The 14407-nt window shown below is 42.6% G+C and overlaps 1 protein-coding gene across 1 annotated transcript in view; it reads left to right on the top strand.

Moving 5' to 3' along the window:
- Ube3c (ubiquitin protein ligase E3C) overlaps positions 1 to 14407 on the top strand; it is a 96955-nt gene that overhangs the window by 74206 nt on the left and 8342 nt on the right. The window contains exons 21-23 of the mRNA XM_010642348.3: positions 6026 to 6214; positions 6526 to 6592; positions 13211 to 13341. Of these exons, the coding sequence (XP_010640650.1) occupies positions 6026 to 6214; positions 6526 to 6592; positions 13211 to 13341 (387 nt within the window). The remainder of the gene's footprint in view (positions 1 to 6025; positions 6215 to 6525; positions 6593 to 13210; positions 13342 to 14407) is intronic.

The following is a 14407-nucleotide window of genomic DNA, read 5'->3' as shown; positions in this document are numbered from 1 at the left end:
AGGATCTCACTAAGTTGCTAAATTGTTCATGTTATGCTCAGACTTTTCAGTCCCCCTGCCTCAGTATCCTGGAGTGGTAGGATTACGGGCATGCACCACTGTCCCTTTCTTTACCTGAGGAAGAACCTATGCCCAGAAGCAGTGGGTGCCCACCAGCCTACCCACCAGAGTCCACCTTTGGTTCCAGACAGCACCTTAGGAATGCACCACAGAGTAGGCTGTTGCAGGGTCATCTGTGACAGACCCCTCACTTCCTATTCCATGTCCAGACTGCACCTTCCTTTGCCCAAGTGAGACTCCTCTTACCGCAGCGCCAGTGCTCTTTACCAATGACTGGATATTGGGTTGCTCCACCTTGGAGCTCTTTGACTATAACCTGTGAGCACATGTTTACACCACTTAAATATCTAGAGACAACGTGGTGCCGTCGAGGAGGAGTGTGGCCTCTCCTGATACCTGGACCTGGGTCCTGCTGCCCTTCTGCCTGCTCCAGTGCACACCTGAATGTTTGCCTGACTCAGAGATTCTTAAATAGGCACACAGCCACAGTTGAATTGCATGAGAGGTACAGAGGGTTTCCTCTGAGAACATTGTATTTGTTAATATCTCACACTGGTTAGACTTTTAAAATAACCCCATGGTTTTCTTGCCTTTAATTTTCAGACTAGTAGTGTCTAATTTACAGAGAGACACATGTTCTTAGGTTTCTGCTATTCTTGCATAGTGCAATGATGTTTCCTGAATGTGTAGCTAGATTTTCATTACAAAAATATTAGTGTCTTTAAACTTTCTAATTCTTTCTCTAAAATGTCATTATCACCTGGCTTCTTGGACAAGAGTTCCAAGTTCCTCAGCTTTGCCAAGCTTTTTTAAAAAAAAAACCTCCTTAGTGTGCCAGGGGTGGTGGGGTGGTGGTGCATGCCTATCATCTCAGCACTCAGGAGGCTGAGGCAGGAGGATCTCTGTGAGTTTGAGGCCAGCCTGGGCTACATAGTTCAAGGCCAGTCTGGAATACAAAGTAAGACCCTGTCTCAAAATTCAAAACAAAAAAGGTGAAGTGAGTACAGTCTTCATGGCTTTGCATCTCAGAGCCTCTTTGCCCGTGCCTACTTATCCTGAGTCCTGCAGCACTTTGCTATAGCCCCACTGTCCCTGAGAAGCTGCTCCTAGATGATGGAGTGCACATAGCCTAATGAGAGGTGCAGGTGAAGATGTATCTGTAAAGCAGCACGGGCATGCAGTATGAGAGAGATGTCATTGGAAGCCCTCAAAACAAGGCAGGCCCTGGAAGCAGCTAGGAAGAGAGGCTCCTTCATGATGTGGAGCACAAGTTGGTGAGGCCAGGGCCCACCCATCTAGGAATTCAGGTTTTAGAAGCATAGAGAAAGCTATGACCTTGAGTTTCTAAGGAAGGAGAATCAGTGAAGTTCTAGGGCTGACAGGTTGTTTCCAGAGCTGATAGGAAAACACATATAAGGCTCCTGCCTGGAAGCTAAAGTATCAGCTATCAGAGCAGGACCTGGAAGCCCAGCCTGGGTGTGTCCTCCAGTTTTCCAAGAAGCTACACTCAATGCTCTGTAATTGAGAGGAGATTTTATTAGGAGTATTTCTGATGTCTTCTGTATTTTAAAAATTGCATTCTGTGAGGCAAACTAAGTGGCACATGCCTGCTGTCCCAGCTACTCAGAAGGCTGAGGCAGGAGATCACAAGTCCAAAGCCATCCTGGGGAATTTAATGAGACCCTCTCAAGACCCAAAAGAGCTGGGGCTGTAGCTCAGCAACCTGGGTTGCAGCCTCCATTTAAAACAAAAATCTGTAGACTGGTATATTAAACCCAGTGAAGCCGGGCGTCATGGTGCACAACTGTAATTGCAGCACTCAGGAGGCTGAAGCAGGAGGATCACTGTGAATTCGAAACCAACCTGGGCTACATAGCAAGTTCCATTTCAGTCTCAACTACATAGACCCTGTCTCAAAAAACCAAAAAAAACAACAACAAAAAAAAAAACCCCGGTGAATTCCAGGTGTAGGGATAGGGCACTCAATTTCCCACCCCACCCCCACCTCTGCCCCCAGCTACCTCTATCTTTCCGGATTTGGCAGCTCTGGGCTCTTTGCTCCACAGAGCATCTATCTTTCTGTGACTGGCTGGCTTCCTCAGCAAGACATCTCAATGTGCATCCATGTCACAGTGCACGTCAGAACTTTTCTGCCACACTGCTGCTCTGTCCTGAGGATGGACACTTGAGTTGCTCTGTATTTTAGTTACTGCAAATAACGAAGCTATGAATGTGGGTATGCAGTGTCTCCCCAAGATAACTGCTTTCCATTTCCTCTGAGAATATATGTAGGAGCACAATTGCTGGATCACATGGCCATTTTGTTTAACTTTCTGAGGAATCAACCATTTTCACCATAGCTGTTCCTGCCAGCAGTGCGAAGGGCTCAGATTCTCCACATCATCCGGTGCTTATTGTTTTCTCTCTTTTTTTTTTTCTGAATGGCCATCCTGACAAGTACAGAGTGGTATCTGATGTGGTATTTTGGGTATTAGTTTTGTATTGTTTTGCAGTACTTGGAACTGAACCCAGGGTCTTCACACTGAGATGCACCCCAGCCCTTTTGTATTTTGAGACAAGGTCTCACTAACCCACTAAGTTCACCAGGATGGGATCCAATTTGCAGTTCTCCTGCCTCAGCCTCCCAGAGTGCTAGGAAAGTGCATGCAGGGCTGCACTATATTCCATCACAGCATCACCCCCTGAGATGTCTATAAGGATTTATATTTCCACATATCCAGACGTTCTGGACATTGTTTTGAAGTGTTCCTGTTTTGGGAATATGAATTTTCTCTCTTTCCTAGCCTTGAAAGCTGCCTGTTTCAGCAACAGGCTGAAGTGCAAGAAGTGACTGCCTTGCTCTTGTGCTGGGCCAGCTGCAGACATTACTGGGGACTGCTGCTAGTGTCATAAATATGAACCAGAAGCACTAGCAGGCAGTATGTTAGACTGTGCTGCAACTTGCTAGGATGCTTTTGTTTCAGCCTCCTCTTTGTACCACAGAGCTAAATATCTACAGTGCAGATGTTCATTGTTCAATGGGGGGGTGACATTTATTGCCTGGTCACCTGTATAGCAGGTGAAGTTTAAGCCGCCAAGGCCCTGTTCCTCCTGGTGTCTTATCTCCAGAGGGCAAAACGTGCATGGCCTTTGCCAGGGAGCTCTCTGACCATCTTGCTCCTGAAGTAGGTAGTGACAGTGAAGTTTCACACATAAGCCTCTGTTAGAGTGCACTGCAGAGAGGATGGGGTCTGCTGGGATCAAATGTTTTTAATTTCTCATAGAATTTTCCACTTGACTCAAAATATAGATGACAATGTAAGAGTAATTATAAGAGTCTGAGTAGAAAAATTAAGCTTAGTGGTAAAGCATCTAATTTAGGAGGAGATCTTAGGGATTTCTGTAGAAGTAGATATCAATAGGTAGTGCTTTGTGGGGGTTAAGTTGTTAAAATGACCTGATTGAAAGATCTGGAACATGGCAGATCTTTCATTTCATGTTGGCAGGTTAATCAGTCTTCCCTTTTAAAATAATGGGCTCCCCCGCAATTGGTTTTCATTGCTGTTTGTTGGCTGATTAATAATAACACACACCATTTGGGACTGTGGTCTCTTCACATCTCCCTGGAGAACTCAGCAGAGGGCTTACAGGAACCACAAGGAATCATCTACTGGGGGTTAGACCTTAGAGAGTCCTACTTTTGCTGCTTGGAGAGTCCTGGTTTTGTGGCCATGGGCAAGTCATAGGATCCCCCATCCTGTATGTAGTCATAGGATCCCCCATCCTGTTATGGATTCTGCATGGAGGGTGATACAGACACAGGGTCCTAGGTGCTGTCCCAGTCAACCTTCTGAAATGCTGTGCCCTTCAGACTAGAACTTCGATGTTCATTTGAGAAGACTTTTAAATGTATGTTGCTGTTAGGGTTAGCTGTGGGGTAGATTTTAATTAAAAGTAGTGTAACCATTTTAAAGTTATTAGATACACCCATTTTGTCTGACTAAGCAGGTTTGGGTGGCTCTGGAAGTTCCTTGAACTGAGAACTTCACTGGTCCTTTGTCTTCCCAGTCACACAAGCGCATCATCATTTATTATCTGCTTTTAATCCATTTAAAGGAAGGGGTGGTGCTTTATATATGGAGATATAATAGCTGGCCTCCTGAGGCTGGGGTAACAGATGGACTGATGGAGAGAAGGAGAAATTAGGGTAATGAAGCCAGTCCAGGCTCAGCCCAAAGACAGTGGGTTGAAAGCCCATTGTTACACTGGATGGTTCCAAAACTAAGAAGAGAATTATTAAAGAAGGTTGTGTCATCATTTGAAATGTGAAATACTAAAAAACATATATTAGTCAGGGCTGGGGATTTAGCCCAGTGGTACCACTGTCTGCCTTGCAAATGCAAGATCTTGAGTTTAATACCCAAACTGAAGTACCAAAAATAATAATACAGTATCAAAAATAAGAATAATAATAAAATTAAAAACATGTCAGTCAGATATAACACTCAGGTTTCAAGCCACATAATTTATAATGTGGAAGCCCACAGACTGTTCTGTTCTCTAGCCATGAATACAGAGCGATACCAGTGAAGCTCTTCAGCCATGCTGAAATAGTCTTTCTGTAAGGTGGTTAGAAATTGGAGTATGTAAGCAATTGCCTTATGGCACGATGTTAGTTTGTTATTCTGGGCATAAAACAGCTTCAGGAGGACTAAAGGCTGTGGGGTTTGAGGGCACAATATTAATCATTCTCCCACAAGCTGAAATCTGAGCATCTTTGTAGCCAGCCACTTAGCAGGCACCTAAAGAGTATATTGGGTTGTTACTTGATGTCCACTTACCAGTGCCCTTGCTAATGTGGACACACATAGTCTGTTCTCATTTATTTCATTCATCCATTCATTCATTCATTTTGGTTTTTTGAAACAGGGTCTCACTATGTAGTTCAGACTGACCTAGAACTCACTATGTGGCCCAGGCTGGGCTTGAACTCACAGCTATCCTCCTGCCTCAGCCTCCTGAGTGCTGGGATTACAGGCATGTGCCACCATGCCTGGCTTATTTCATTTATTTTATATTCTTTTTACCCACAGCATAGATTACTCCTCATCTAACCCCAGGGATGCAGTTTTAACTTAGAACTTTGTGCATGTTAGGCACATGCTCCCCCATGGAGCCAACAAGGATTTCTTGAAGTATACTCCTACATGTTTTCATGTTTGCTACAATCTGAAGTCATTTGCTGATCAGCTTTGTATGTATCAGTCCACATAACCACAGCAATTCTACGGTAGACAAAGCACATTGCACCACAGCACAGTTGGGGAAAATTTAGGCTTTGGTGGTATGTCTGTGGCAGTGCCTCACCTGATGAGAGCTGGAGTCCACGTGGCAGTGTTCTGCCTTTCTCACGCACACTGCCATGATGCTCAAATGTCCTGAGACCTATTCCAGACCCTCATCATCTGTAAGCGTGATTGTCCTAAGAAGTCGTGCTCCTACTATTTGTGCATGTTACAGACTGGCTGATCATCTATCTCTGCCACTACACTTAAGTCATGATTCACATCCCTTAAGTAGTAATGACATTCTAGAAACACAAAGTATGGGGAATGCTGCAAGTATCTGTAGTTGTTTCATACGTCTTAATTCTTTCCGGTGTATTTTCTCCAAAAGGAATCTGTTTTCTCACCTGCAGTGGTCCTTTGGTATTTATCTTTGCCCTTTGTGATCTCTCCCTTTTCTGAAAGGCAATTGTTACAATGACATTGCCTCACAATCCTTGGTATTCCAGGGAAAGCAGGGTGGTTGATGGATCTTAAAGGTAGAATAAGGTACAGAGCCTAGAAGAACCCCTTCTTGCATGCAGTGATTATACTGTTTGTACTCTTTTGTGTTTAGATTCTTGCTTTTATATTATCTGATGAGACTGGGGATTTTGATGACCTGTGCTTTCTACTCACAGGTAGTTGAACTAAAATTTGGTGGGAAAGATATCCCTGTAACCAGTGCCAACCGCATTGCCTATATCCACCTGGTGGCTGACTATAGGCTGAACAAGCAGATCCGCCCGCATTGCCTGGCATTCAGACAGGGCCTGGCCAACGTCGTCAGCTTGGAGTGGCTGCGGATGTTTGATCAGCAGGAAATTCAGGTACTCTGCCTGCTGACTCCGGGATGCAGTTGTCTCAGGAAAATAAAAGCTTTCTTAAAATCTATGTCAGATTGGGCATGGTGACAGACAGCGTAATCCCAGCTCCAGAGGCTGAAGCAGAAGGAAATATAATTTTGAGGCCACCGTGGGCAATTTCTTGAGATACTATCTCGAAATAAAACCTTAAAGGGGCTTGCTCATTGGTAGGGGGTGGAATTCCTGCCTAGCACAGGGCTCTGGGTTTGGTTCTCAGTAGCACCTCCTCCCACCTCCAAATTCCTCAAATTTTACCATTTGAACTTTTTTTTCAGGTATTAATTTCTGGTGCACAAGTTCCCATAAGTCTGGAGGACCTGAAATCCTTTACAAACTATTCAGGTATGTTACTCAAATAATTCAGCAGTTCCAATCCACTAAAGGCGGTACCTAATGAGAACCTCTAGTTCCTCTGCCTGCTGCTACCACTCTGCCTCTCTGCCCAGAAATCAGCTATCCCAGCTCCCTGGAGACTGGCGAGCAGTGCACACTCAGCCTTTGCCCTCAGCCTTCATGCCTACTCTGTGTCTGCTCTCTCACTCCACATACTACAATTGTGCTTTGGCCATAGGCATTTGGCTACTTCCAGTCTTTCCCTTTTTTTTTTTTGGACTGGGGATCAAACTCAGGTTCTTTTGCTTGCAAGGCAGTCTTTCCTTTTAGCAGCAGTGTTGGCCTGGGCATGTGGGCCTGTGGTCAAGTGAGTGCTTAGCTTGCCTTTGGCCTGGACTTGGTCTCCAGCACCAAAAATAAATCAGTGGATGAGCAGGTAGAGTGCTAGCTGCTCCTTGTCCCCAAGGAAATACAAAAAGGCCAGAGGTTTAGCTCAGTGGTTCCAGTGCCCGCCTCACAAGCGTAAGGACCTGAGTTCAATCCCCAGTGCCAAAAACAAAAAAACAAATAAACTTAAAAACTTTTAAAAAACGATAAAGACCACAAATGGAACAAAAGTTTCAGAAGGACTTGTATCAAAAATGCATGTAGCTGGGCGTCGTAGCAGACGCCTGTAACCCCAGCACTCAGGAGGCTGAGGCAAGAGGATCACTGAGTTCGAGACCAGCTTGGGCTACATAGTGAGTTCCAGGTCAGTCTCAACTATATAGTGAGACCCTGTCTCAAAAAAAAGAAAAAAAAAAAACGTGAAAAACTGTAAACATATTGATAAGGAAAAACAATCACACAAAGATAAAAGCCTTGAGTAAAACTTCCCATAAAAGTTCTGGCCTGACCAGAGAGGGTTTGAGAATCACTGCCTCAACACAGACCTCTGCCATGAAGGGTGCTCAAGCACACCTGGCATTGTGGGAGTATTTCTAAGGGTTTTTTTTAGGTTTTTTTTGTAATTAACCTCATATATGCTTGGTAACAAAAGAGAAAAAAAAATCGCCCTTAATGCTGGAATTCTAAGCAAACCACTGTTCTGTTGTCATAGCCCATTATTTGTTTTATTTGGTTTTTTACTATCTACAATTTATGTATTTTTCAAATTTTGTTTAACATCAGTAGTAAAAAATATTTCATGCTGGGCCTGGTGGTGCATACCTGTAATCCCAGGACTGGAGAGGTTGAGGCAGGTGTATCGCTGCAAGTTTGAGGCCAGTCTGGGCTATGTGATGAGTACAAGGCTAACCTGAACTATACAATGAGACCTTGTCTTTAAAAAAAAAAAAAACCGAAGCGGGCCGGGGATTTAGCTCAGCAGTTCGGTGGCCTGCCTTGCAAGCACAAGGACCCAAGTTCAATCCCTGGTACCAAAAAATAAAAATAAAAAAAAAAGCAAAAGCAAAACAAAAATAATAGTAAAAATATTTAAAATTTTTTATTCCTCTTTGAGTTAATTTGATTTGTTTAACCTTACTATAATGAACAGTTTTGTGTATGTTTCTATGTATATGTAAGGTCTTTTCTCTTTGTAAGTCAGGAAGTTTTACTAGGCATGGTCTCACACACTTGTAGTCCTAGCTACTTGGTAGGCTGAGACAGGAGAATTGCTTGTGTCCACAAGTTTGAGATCAGCCAGTGCAGCATAGCGAGTGCAGAAAAATGTTCAAAGGTCAGTCAAAGGATCTAAATACTTGGGAGAGTGGGATAGGAATGACTGACTCAGAGCTGAGCATAGTGGTGCACACTTGTAATCCTAGCACTTGAGGCTGAGGCAGGAGGATCTCAGTGATTTTTAGGCCAGCCTGAACTCTATAGTAAAACTCTGCCTTTAAAAAAAAAAAGAGAGACTAGTGCCGGGGATTTAGCTCAGTGGTTCCGCTGCCTGCCTTGCAAGCACAAGGTCCTTAGTTCAATTACTAGTACCAAAAAAAAAAAGACTTACTCAGAAAAAAATTGATTAGAAATTAGTATAAATTTTTTAACTTCAGAATACATTTTGCGCTTTCACCTTTTTCCTGTCCTTACAAAACTCTAAAATATGCAAATACAAAAGTGATATTAATTCCAGGTGTGGTGGCACACACCTGTGATCCCACGTACTGGAGAGACTGAGGCAGGAGCATTGCAAGTTCAAGTCCAGCCTAAAAACTACATAGACACTATCTAAAACACAATTTTTTAAAAAATGGTATGATGTAGTATGTCATTAATTCCTATTTCTGTTATATCCTTGGGTGTTTTAAAGTATTTCATATCTCTTAGAAACACTTAAAATATATTCTTAAAGCACATTATGAAGTAGTATGTGTTATGTGATCTCAAATCTCTTCATATATTTTCAAATGAGTGCTTACACTTTTTTGCATCCCAATATTGTGAATTGAATCCAGGGTATTATGTGTGCTAGGCCTGTACTCTAGAGCTGAGCTTCAGCCTCAGCCCTTTTAAAATTTTATTTTGAATCAGGGTTTCACTTGAGTTGCCCTGGCTGGCTTTGAACTTGCAATCCTTGTCTCAGGTTCCCCAGTATTTGGGATTACAAGTTGTGCGTACCTTGAATTTCTTTTATTTTCCTTTTTGTTTTTTGTGTTGTTGTTGTTGTTGTTGTTTTGGAGACAGGATTTCACTCTAATTTAGGCTGGCCTTGAACTTAATATGTAGCCCAGGCTGGCCTTGAAGTCAAGGTGATCCTTCTGCTTCAGCCTCCCAAGTGCTAGGACTACAGGTGTGTGCTACCATGCCTAGATTTTTCAAATAATTTTAAGCTAGAAAACATCTTGTACAAGAATTCAATTCTGGCCCAGTGAGATCAGCAAGTCTTCTCCATGCTTAGTAGCAGCCTGAATCAGAGGTGGAAAAAAATAATACACAAAAGGAGAAAGTATAGATGAATGTCCCTCATGAACAGAGGGATATGTTCAAAATTCCCAAAGCAACATTAGCAAACTGAACCCAGCAGCAGAGCACTGTGGTTAACCAAGTGGCATTGATAAAGGAAACCCTGGTTCATTGGACCCCTGCAGCTCTGTTACTATGCCACACTATATTGATGGTATGAGGACAGACCCACGGAGTGTTGAGGCCTCTGAGCACCAAAGCACCTCACACTCATTTCAGGATAGAGCTCAGGAAACAGGACGTGAATGTCCTCAGCCACCTAGGATATTCAGTGAACATGAAAGATGAAGGGCAAATGAAAAGCACTCAGGTTCCCCAAAAAGTGACAGAAGTAAAGATTTTATCACAAGTGGCTTCATGAAAAAAATACAAGAGTTAAACAAATTTAGGATTATAGCACAGGTCACAGGTTAACAGAACAGCAGGTTGAAAGACAGCTAGCTCCACTCATCCCAGTACCCAAGAGGACAAAACAAAATTTAGCAAAGTAAAGAAAGTGTCAGCCTCAATCGCTTCTCGGCCTTTTGGCTAAGATCAAGTGAAGAAAGTGTCAGCCTCGTGCGCTGAAGACTACAAAGCACCACTAAGAGTAATTCAGGGAGATTTAAACAATAGAGATTCATGTGGAAAATTTAGTACTGTTAAAATGGTAATTCTTTTCAAATTGACCTATAAATCCAGTCCCTGCCAAAATCCCAGGAAAGCTTTCTGTAGAAATCAACAAGGCTAATTTTAAAATTTACTTGGAAACAAAGGATCAAGAGTAGCCAAAAACAATTTTGTAGAAGAACAAAATTGAACAACCTGCTTTCTGATTTAAAACTTACTGTAAAGCCATAGTAATCAAGACAGTGTGGTATTGGCAGGGGGACAGCATACAGTCAGTGGAACAGAATTGGAGTTACTGTATATTTATGGTCAACTGGTTTTTCAGCAGAGGTCCCTAGATAGTTCAGTTGCTGCTGGGACAATATCTACCCATATGTATTTCACACCAAATCCCAAGAGAGCCAGAGATACAAATTTTCTGAAAAGAGCAGTCTTCATGGCTTGGCCTACATCAGATGTTTTTTGGACTTCCTCAAAATTAAAATCTTTGTGCTGGCCGTGGTGCCTTATGCCTGTAATCCCAGCACTCGCGAGGCTGAAACAGAACAATTGCCATAAATTCAAGGCCAGCCTAAACTACATAGCGAGACCCTGTCAAAAAAAAAAACAAAAAACAAAAAAAAACAGCTGGTTATATATTGGACATGGCTCTAATCCCATCACTACTCAGGAGGCTGAGCCAGGAGTCTTGTGAGTTCAGGGTTAGCCTAGGGTACAAAACTGGAGTGTGGATGAAGGGCTTAAATAGACACATCTTCAAAGATACAGGAACTGTACAATAAAGATGCTCAGCATGGCTAATCATAAGGCAAAGCATATCAAATCAAAGCCACAGTAAGCTCCACGGGTGGCTGTTACTAAACAGAAAGTGGTGATGGTGGAGAGAAGGTGGAGAAAGTAGAACCCTCAATCATTGCTTTGGGATTATAAGGTGGTGCAGCTGCTGTGGAAAGCAGTTTGGATCCTCTCCAAACTAAACATTATCTTGGAGTGTAGCTCAGTGGCAGAGCACTTGCCTTGCATGTGCAAGGCCCTGGATTTGGTTCCTAGCACCACATGAAAAGAACAAAAGGCCAGGTGTGGTTGTACGCACCTGTAATCCTAATACTCTGGGAACCTGAGGCAGGAGGACCACGCGTTTGAGCCCAGCCTGGGCAGCTTAGTAGCTTAGTGAGACCCTGTCTCAAAATACAAAGAAGGTTTGGATGTACTTGTTGCAAAGGCCCTGTTTTTTTGTGGGTTTTTTTGGGTTTTTTTCTTTTGTTTTTGGACCGGGGATTGAACTCGGATCCTTGCGCTTGCAAGGCAGGCCACCGAACTGCTGAGCGAAATCCCTGGCCCTGCAAAGGCCCTGTTTTCAATTCCCAATTACTATACACATCATAAAAAGAGGAGAAAAAAACCTAAATGTAAAATTCTATAATCTGGCAACCCTATTCCTGTGTGTATATCTAAGAAATTGAAAGCTGGCACACCTTGTTTATATAGCAGCAGCACTCACAGTAACCAAAAGATCCAATGGATAAACAGACATGTATCTGTTAGGATTATGAAGTCTGAGAAAGGAGGAAGTTCTGATAATGTAGATGACTCTGGAAATCATAGTGCTGAGTGAAACAGGTCAGGCACAAAAGGTATTAGATGATTTGATTTATATGAGGCAGTTGGAGTGCCAAATCCTTAGCTCTGCGTTACTGTTCAGACCCCTTGGGGCTGAGGAGAGAGGAAGGGTGAATTTCTGCCTAGAGTACAGAGTCTGTGAGAAGGGATGTGAATGACAGTAGCACCCTCAGTTGTACACTTAACCAGGATTGAAAGGGTGACTTTTATGTTCAGAATTTTACCACAGTAAGAAAAAAGAAAGCCTCTACCAGGTTCCTCTTTTCTGTGAAATATATGAAACATCTCTAAAGCAGGTTTGCAGAGATGGAAGGTCAGTGGTACCTGCAGGGTGAAAGAAGGATCTCTGAGGAAATGGAAATATTCTAAATCTAGACTTTGACTTTGTGGATGGTTGTAAAAGTCTTAATTTGTTAAAAAATACTCATCTTTGGGGCCGGGGCTTTAGCTCAGTTGTTCTGGTGTCTGCTTTGCAAGCTCAAGGACCCGAGTTCAATTCCCAGTACCAAAAATAACCTTATCTGTGTGTGTGTGTGCGCGCGCGCGTGTGTGTGTGTGTGTGTGTGTGTGTGTGTCTACATGCGTGCGTGTGTGCACTTATGTGTATGTGTGGTTAATCTGTATTGCTGTAATTCAATCGTGAAGACAAATAACACCTAAGGTCACATTGTCCCTATAATCAACTCATAAGTTTGGGAAAATGAAATCAGCCTGACCTTCCCTTTGCCAAGAAATAGCCATGGGTGTTTTTGCATTACTTTGTGCACTGAAAGCTTATACCTTTAATACTCTTAGCTCTTCCAGTAAATAGGACTGAAATATTATCGTTCATTTTGGTGCCAATTAATGCACTTAGAATATTTTATTAATGTTATTTCTGTAGTGTATTAACAATGGGGGAATGATATATAGCAATTATTTTAGTTTTAGGAAGCACTTAAGGAGGTTAAAAGCTATAAGTAGCAGATACTACATTTCAGAACAGTGGTATAATCACATGTGGGGCTGGTCATTGGCCATGTTCTCTCCCTTATTATCAGAGAGAAGTGATAAAATTAACATAGACATCAAGATCATAGTGGCCAAATACGTAGCTGTATTAGAATATATAAACTCCATTGTCCATTTCTTAGATGTGTTGACCACAGATAAAGCCATGTTTGTTGAGGGTATGCTCAACAGTAGTGTTGATTTCTAATGAACATAGTTCTTAAAAACCAGGTTCTTCGCAGGACCTTCTGCCTTAGCAATCACCTTGTAAGCCCACACCTCTGGCCCGCCATCTCCAAGGGACTAGGGTTAGGTGTCCTGGAGAATCAACCCCCACACAGCTCCCTGCCTCACCACAAAAGGCATAGACAAACCAGATCATTGCCTTAGAATTGTTAAGAGAATCCTGCTTTTGCGTGTTTTTAATTTTTAATAAAATATGTGTTTATTTTGTCACAGGTGGTTATTCTGCCGATCATCCTGTTATTAAAATCTTTTGGAGAGTTGTAGAAGGTTTCACTGATGAAGAAAAGCGCAAATTGCTCAAGTTTGTTACAAGTTGCTCTCGGCCCCCTCTCTTGGGTTTTAAGGTACACAATTTCATGCCATTCGCTTTTCAAAAAACAAGTACTAACTAGCTGTTGTCCATATATCATAGTACTGGTGTTTCCTTGTGTTGCTTTTTCACTGGGTGGGGTGTAGTACTGTGCATCACACCCCAAGCCTGGCAACAGCCTTTTCCCTGTCCTTGTAGCATCAGCCCTTGGTGCAGTAGCTTGCATTTTGGCTGTGACTACCTGGAACGCACCCATAGAGGGAGGAGCAATCCAGAAGGTAAGCTTTCTGTGTCAGGGACCTACAGTGCATCTTGAAGAAGCTGTTTCTACCCCTGACCTGAAAATGTTGGTCTGGTACATGTGAGCAGAAGTAATTTCATTAGTATGTGCTTTCATTGCATGATAGTAATGTTCATTTTGGGGAGCTGGTTCATGCACACAACATATCTTGATCCTTTCTAATCCCTTTAACCCCTCTTTCTTACCTCCCCTGTCCCTGACCCCTTCGTCGTATCCAGAAAGTCTGCCTGAGCAAAAGTAAATTTTGTCCTAATTGTTAACTATTTTGTGTTGCCTGCCTTTGTTTTCTTCTGAAAATGTTGGTCTCATAAATCTTGACTTATTTTTAGCAGTTAAATTGTTTGAGGGATTTTAATATTTCCTATATTCATTGTAATTAAAAAGTAGCATTTGTCCTTAAAAGTGTGGTAGGCATAGTGGCACACATTTGTAATCCCAGCTCTTGGGAGGATGAGGTAGGAGGATTGCCTCCAATTTGAAGCCAGCCTAAACTGCATGGTGAGACACTTTCTCAGAAAAAAAAAAAAATAGAGCAGTCTTAAAAGCCATGATGAAATGATCACAGTCCCTTTGGCTGTGTGTATGGACTTTCAGGACCGTGGTTTTTGTATGTTCCTGGAACCAGCAGCTGCAGTGTCCTTTGAGCTTATTAGAGGTGGCTAACTTATTTAAGGCCTGTCTTTTAATCCTGTGCCATGGCTGGGGATTTAGCTCAGTAGTTCCACCGCCTGCCTTGCAAGCACAAGGACCTGAGTTCAATCCCTGGTACCAAAAAAAAAAAAAAAAAAAAAAAAAAAAA

Source organism: Fukomys damarensis, unplaced genomic scaffold, assembly GCF_012274545.1.
Source record: "Fukomys damarensis isolate Sample0158 unplaced genomic scaffold, DMR_v1.0_HiC HiC_scaffold_16, whole genome shotgun sequence".
In the NCBI taxonomy this organism is placed as follows: domain Eukaryota; kingdom Metazoa; phylum Chordata; class Mammalia; order Rodentia; family Bathyergidae; genus Fukomys; species Fukomys damarensis.
Note: the sequence above shows the minus strand (reverse complement) of the source record. Positions and strands in the feature narration are given on the sequence as shown.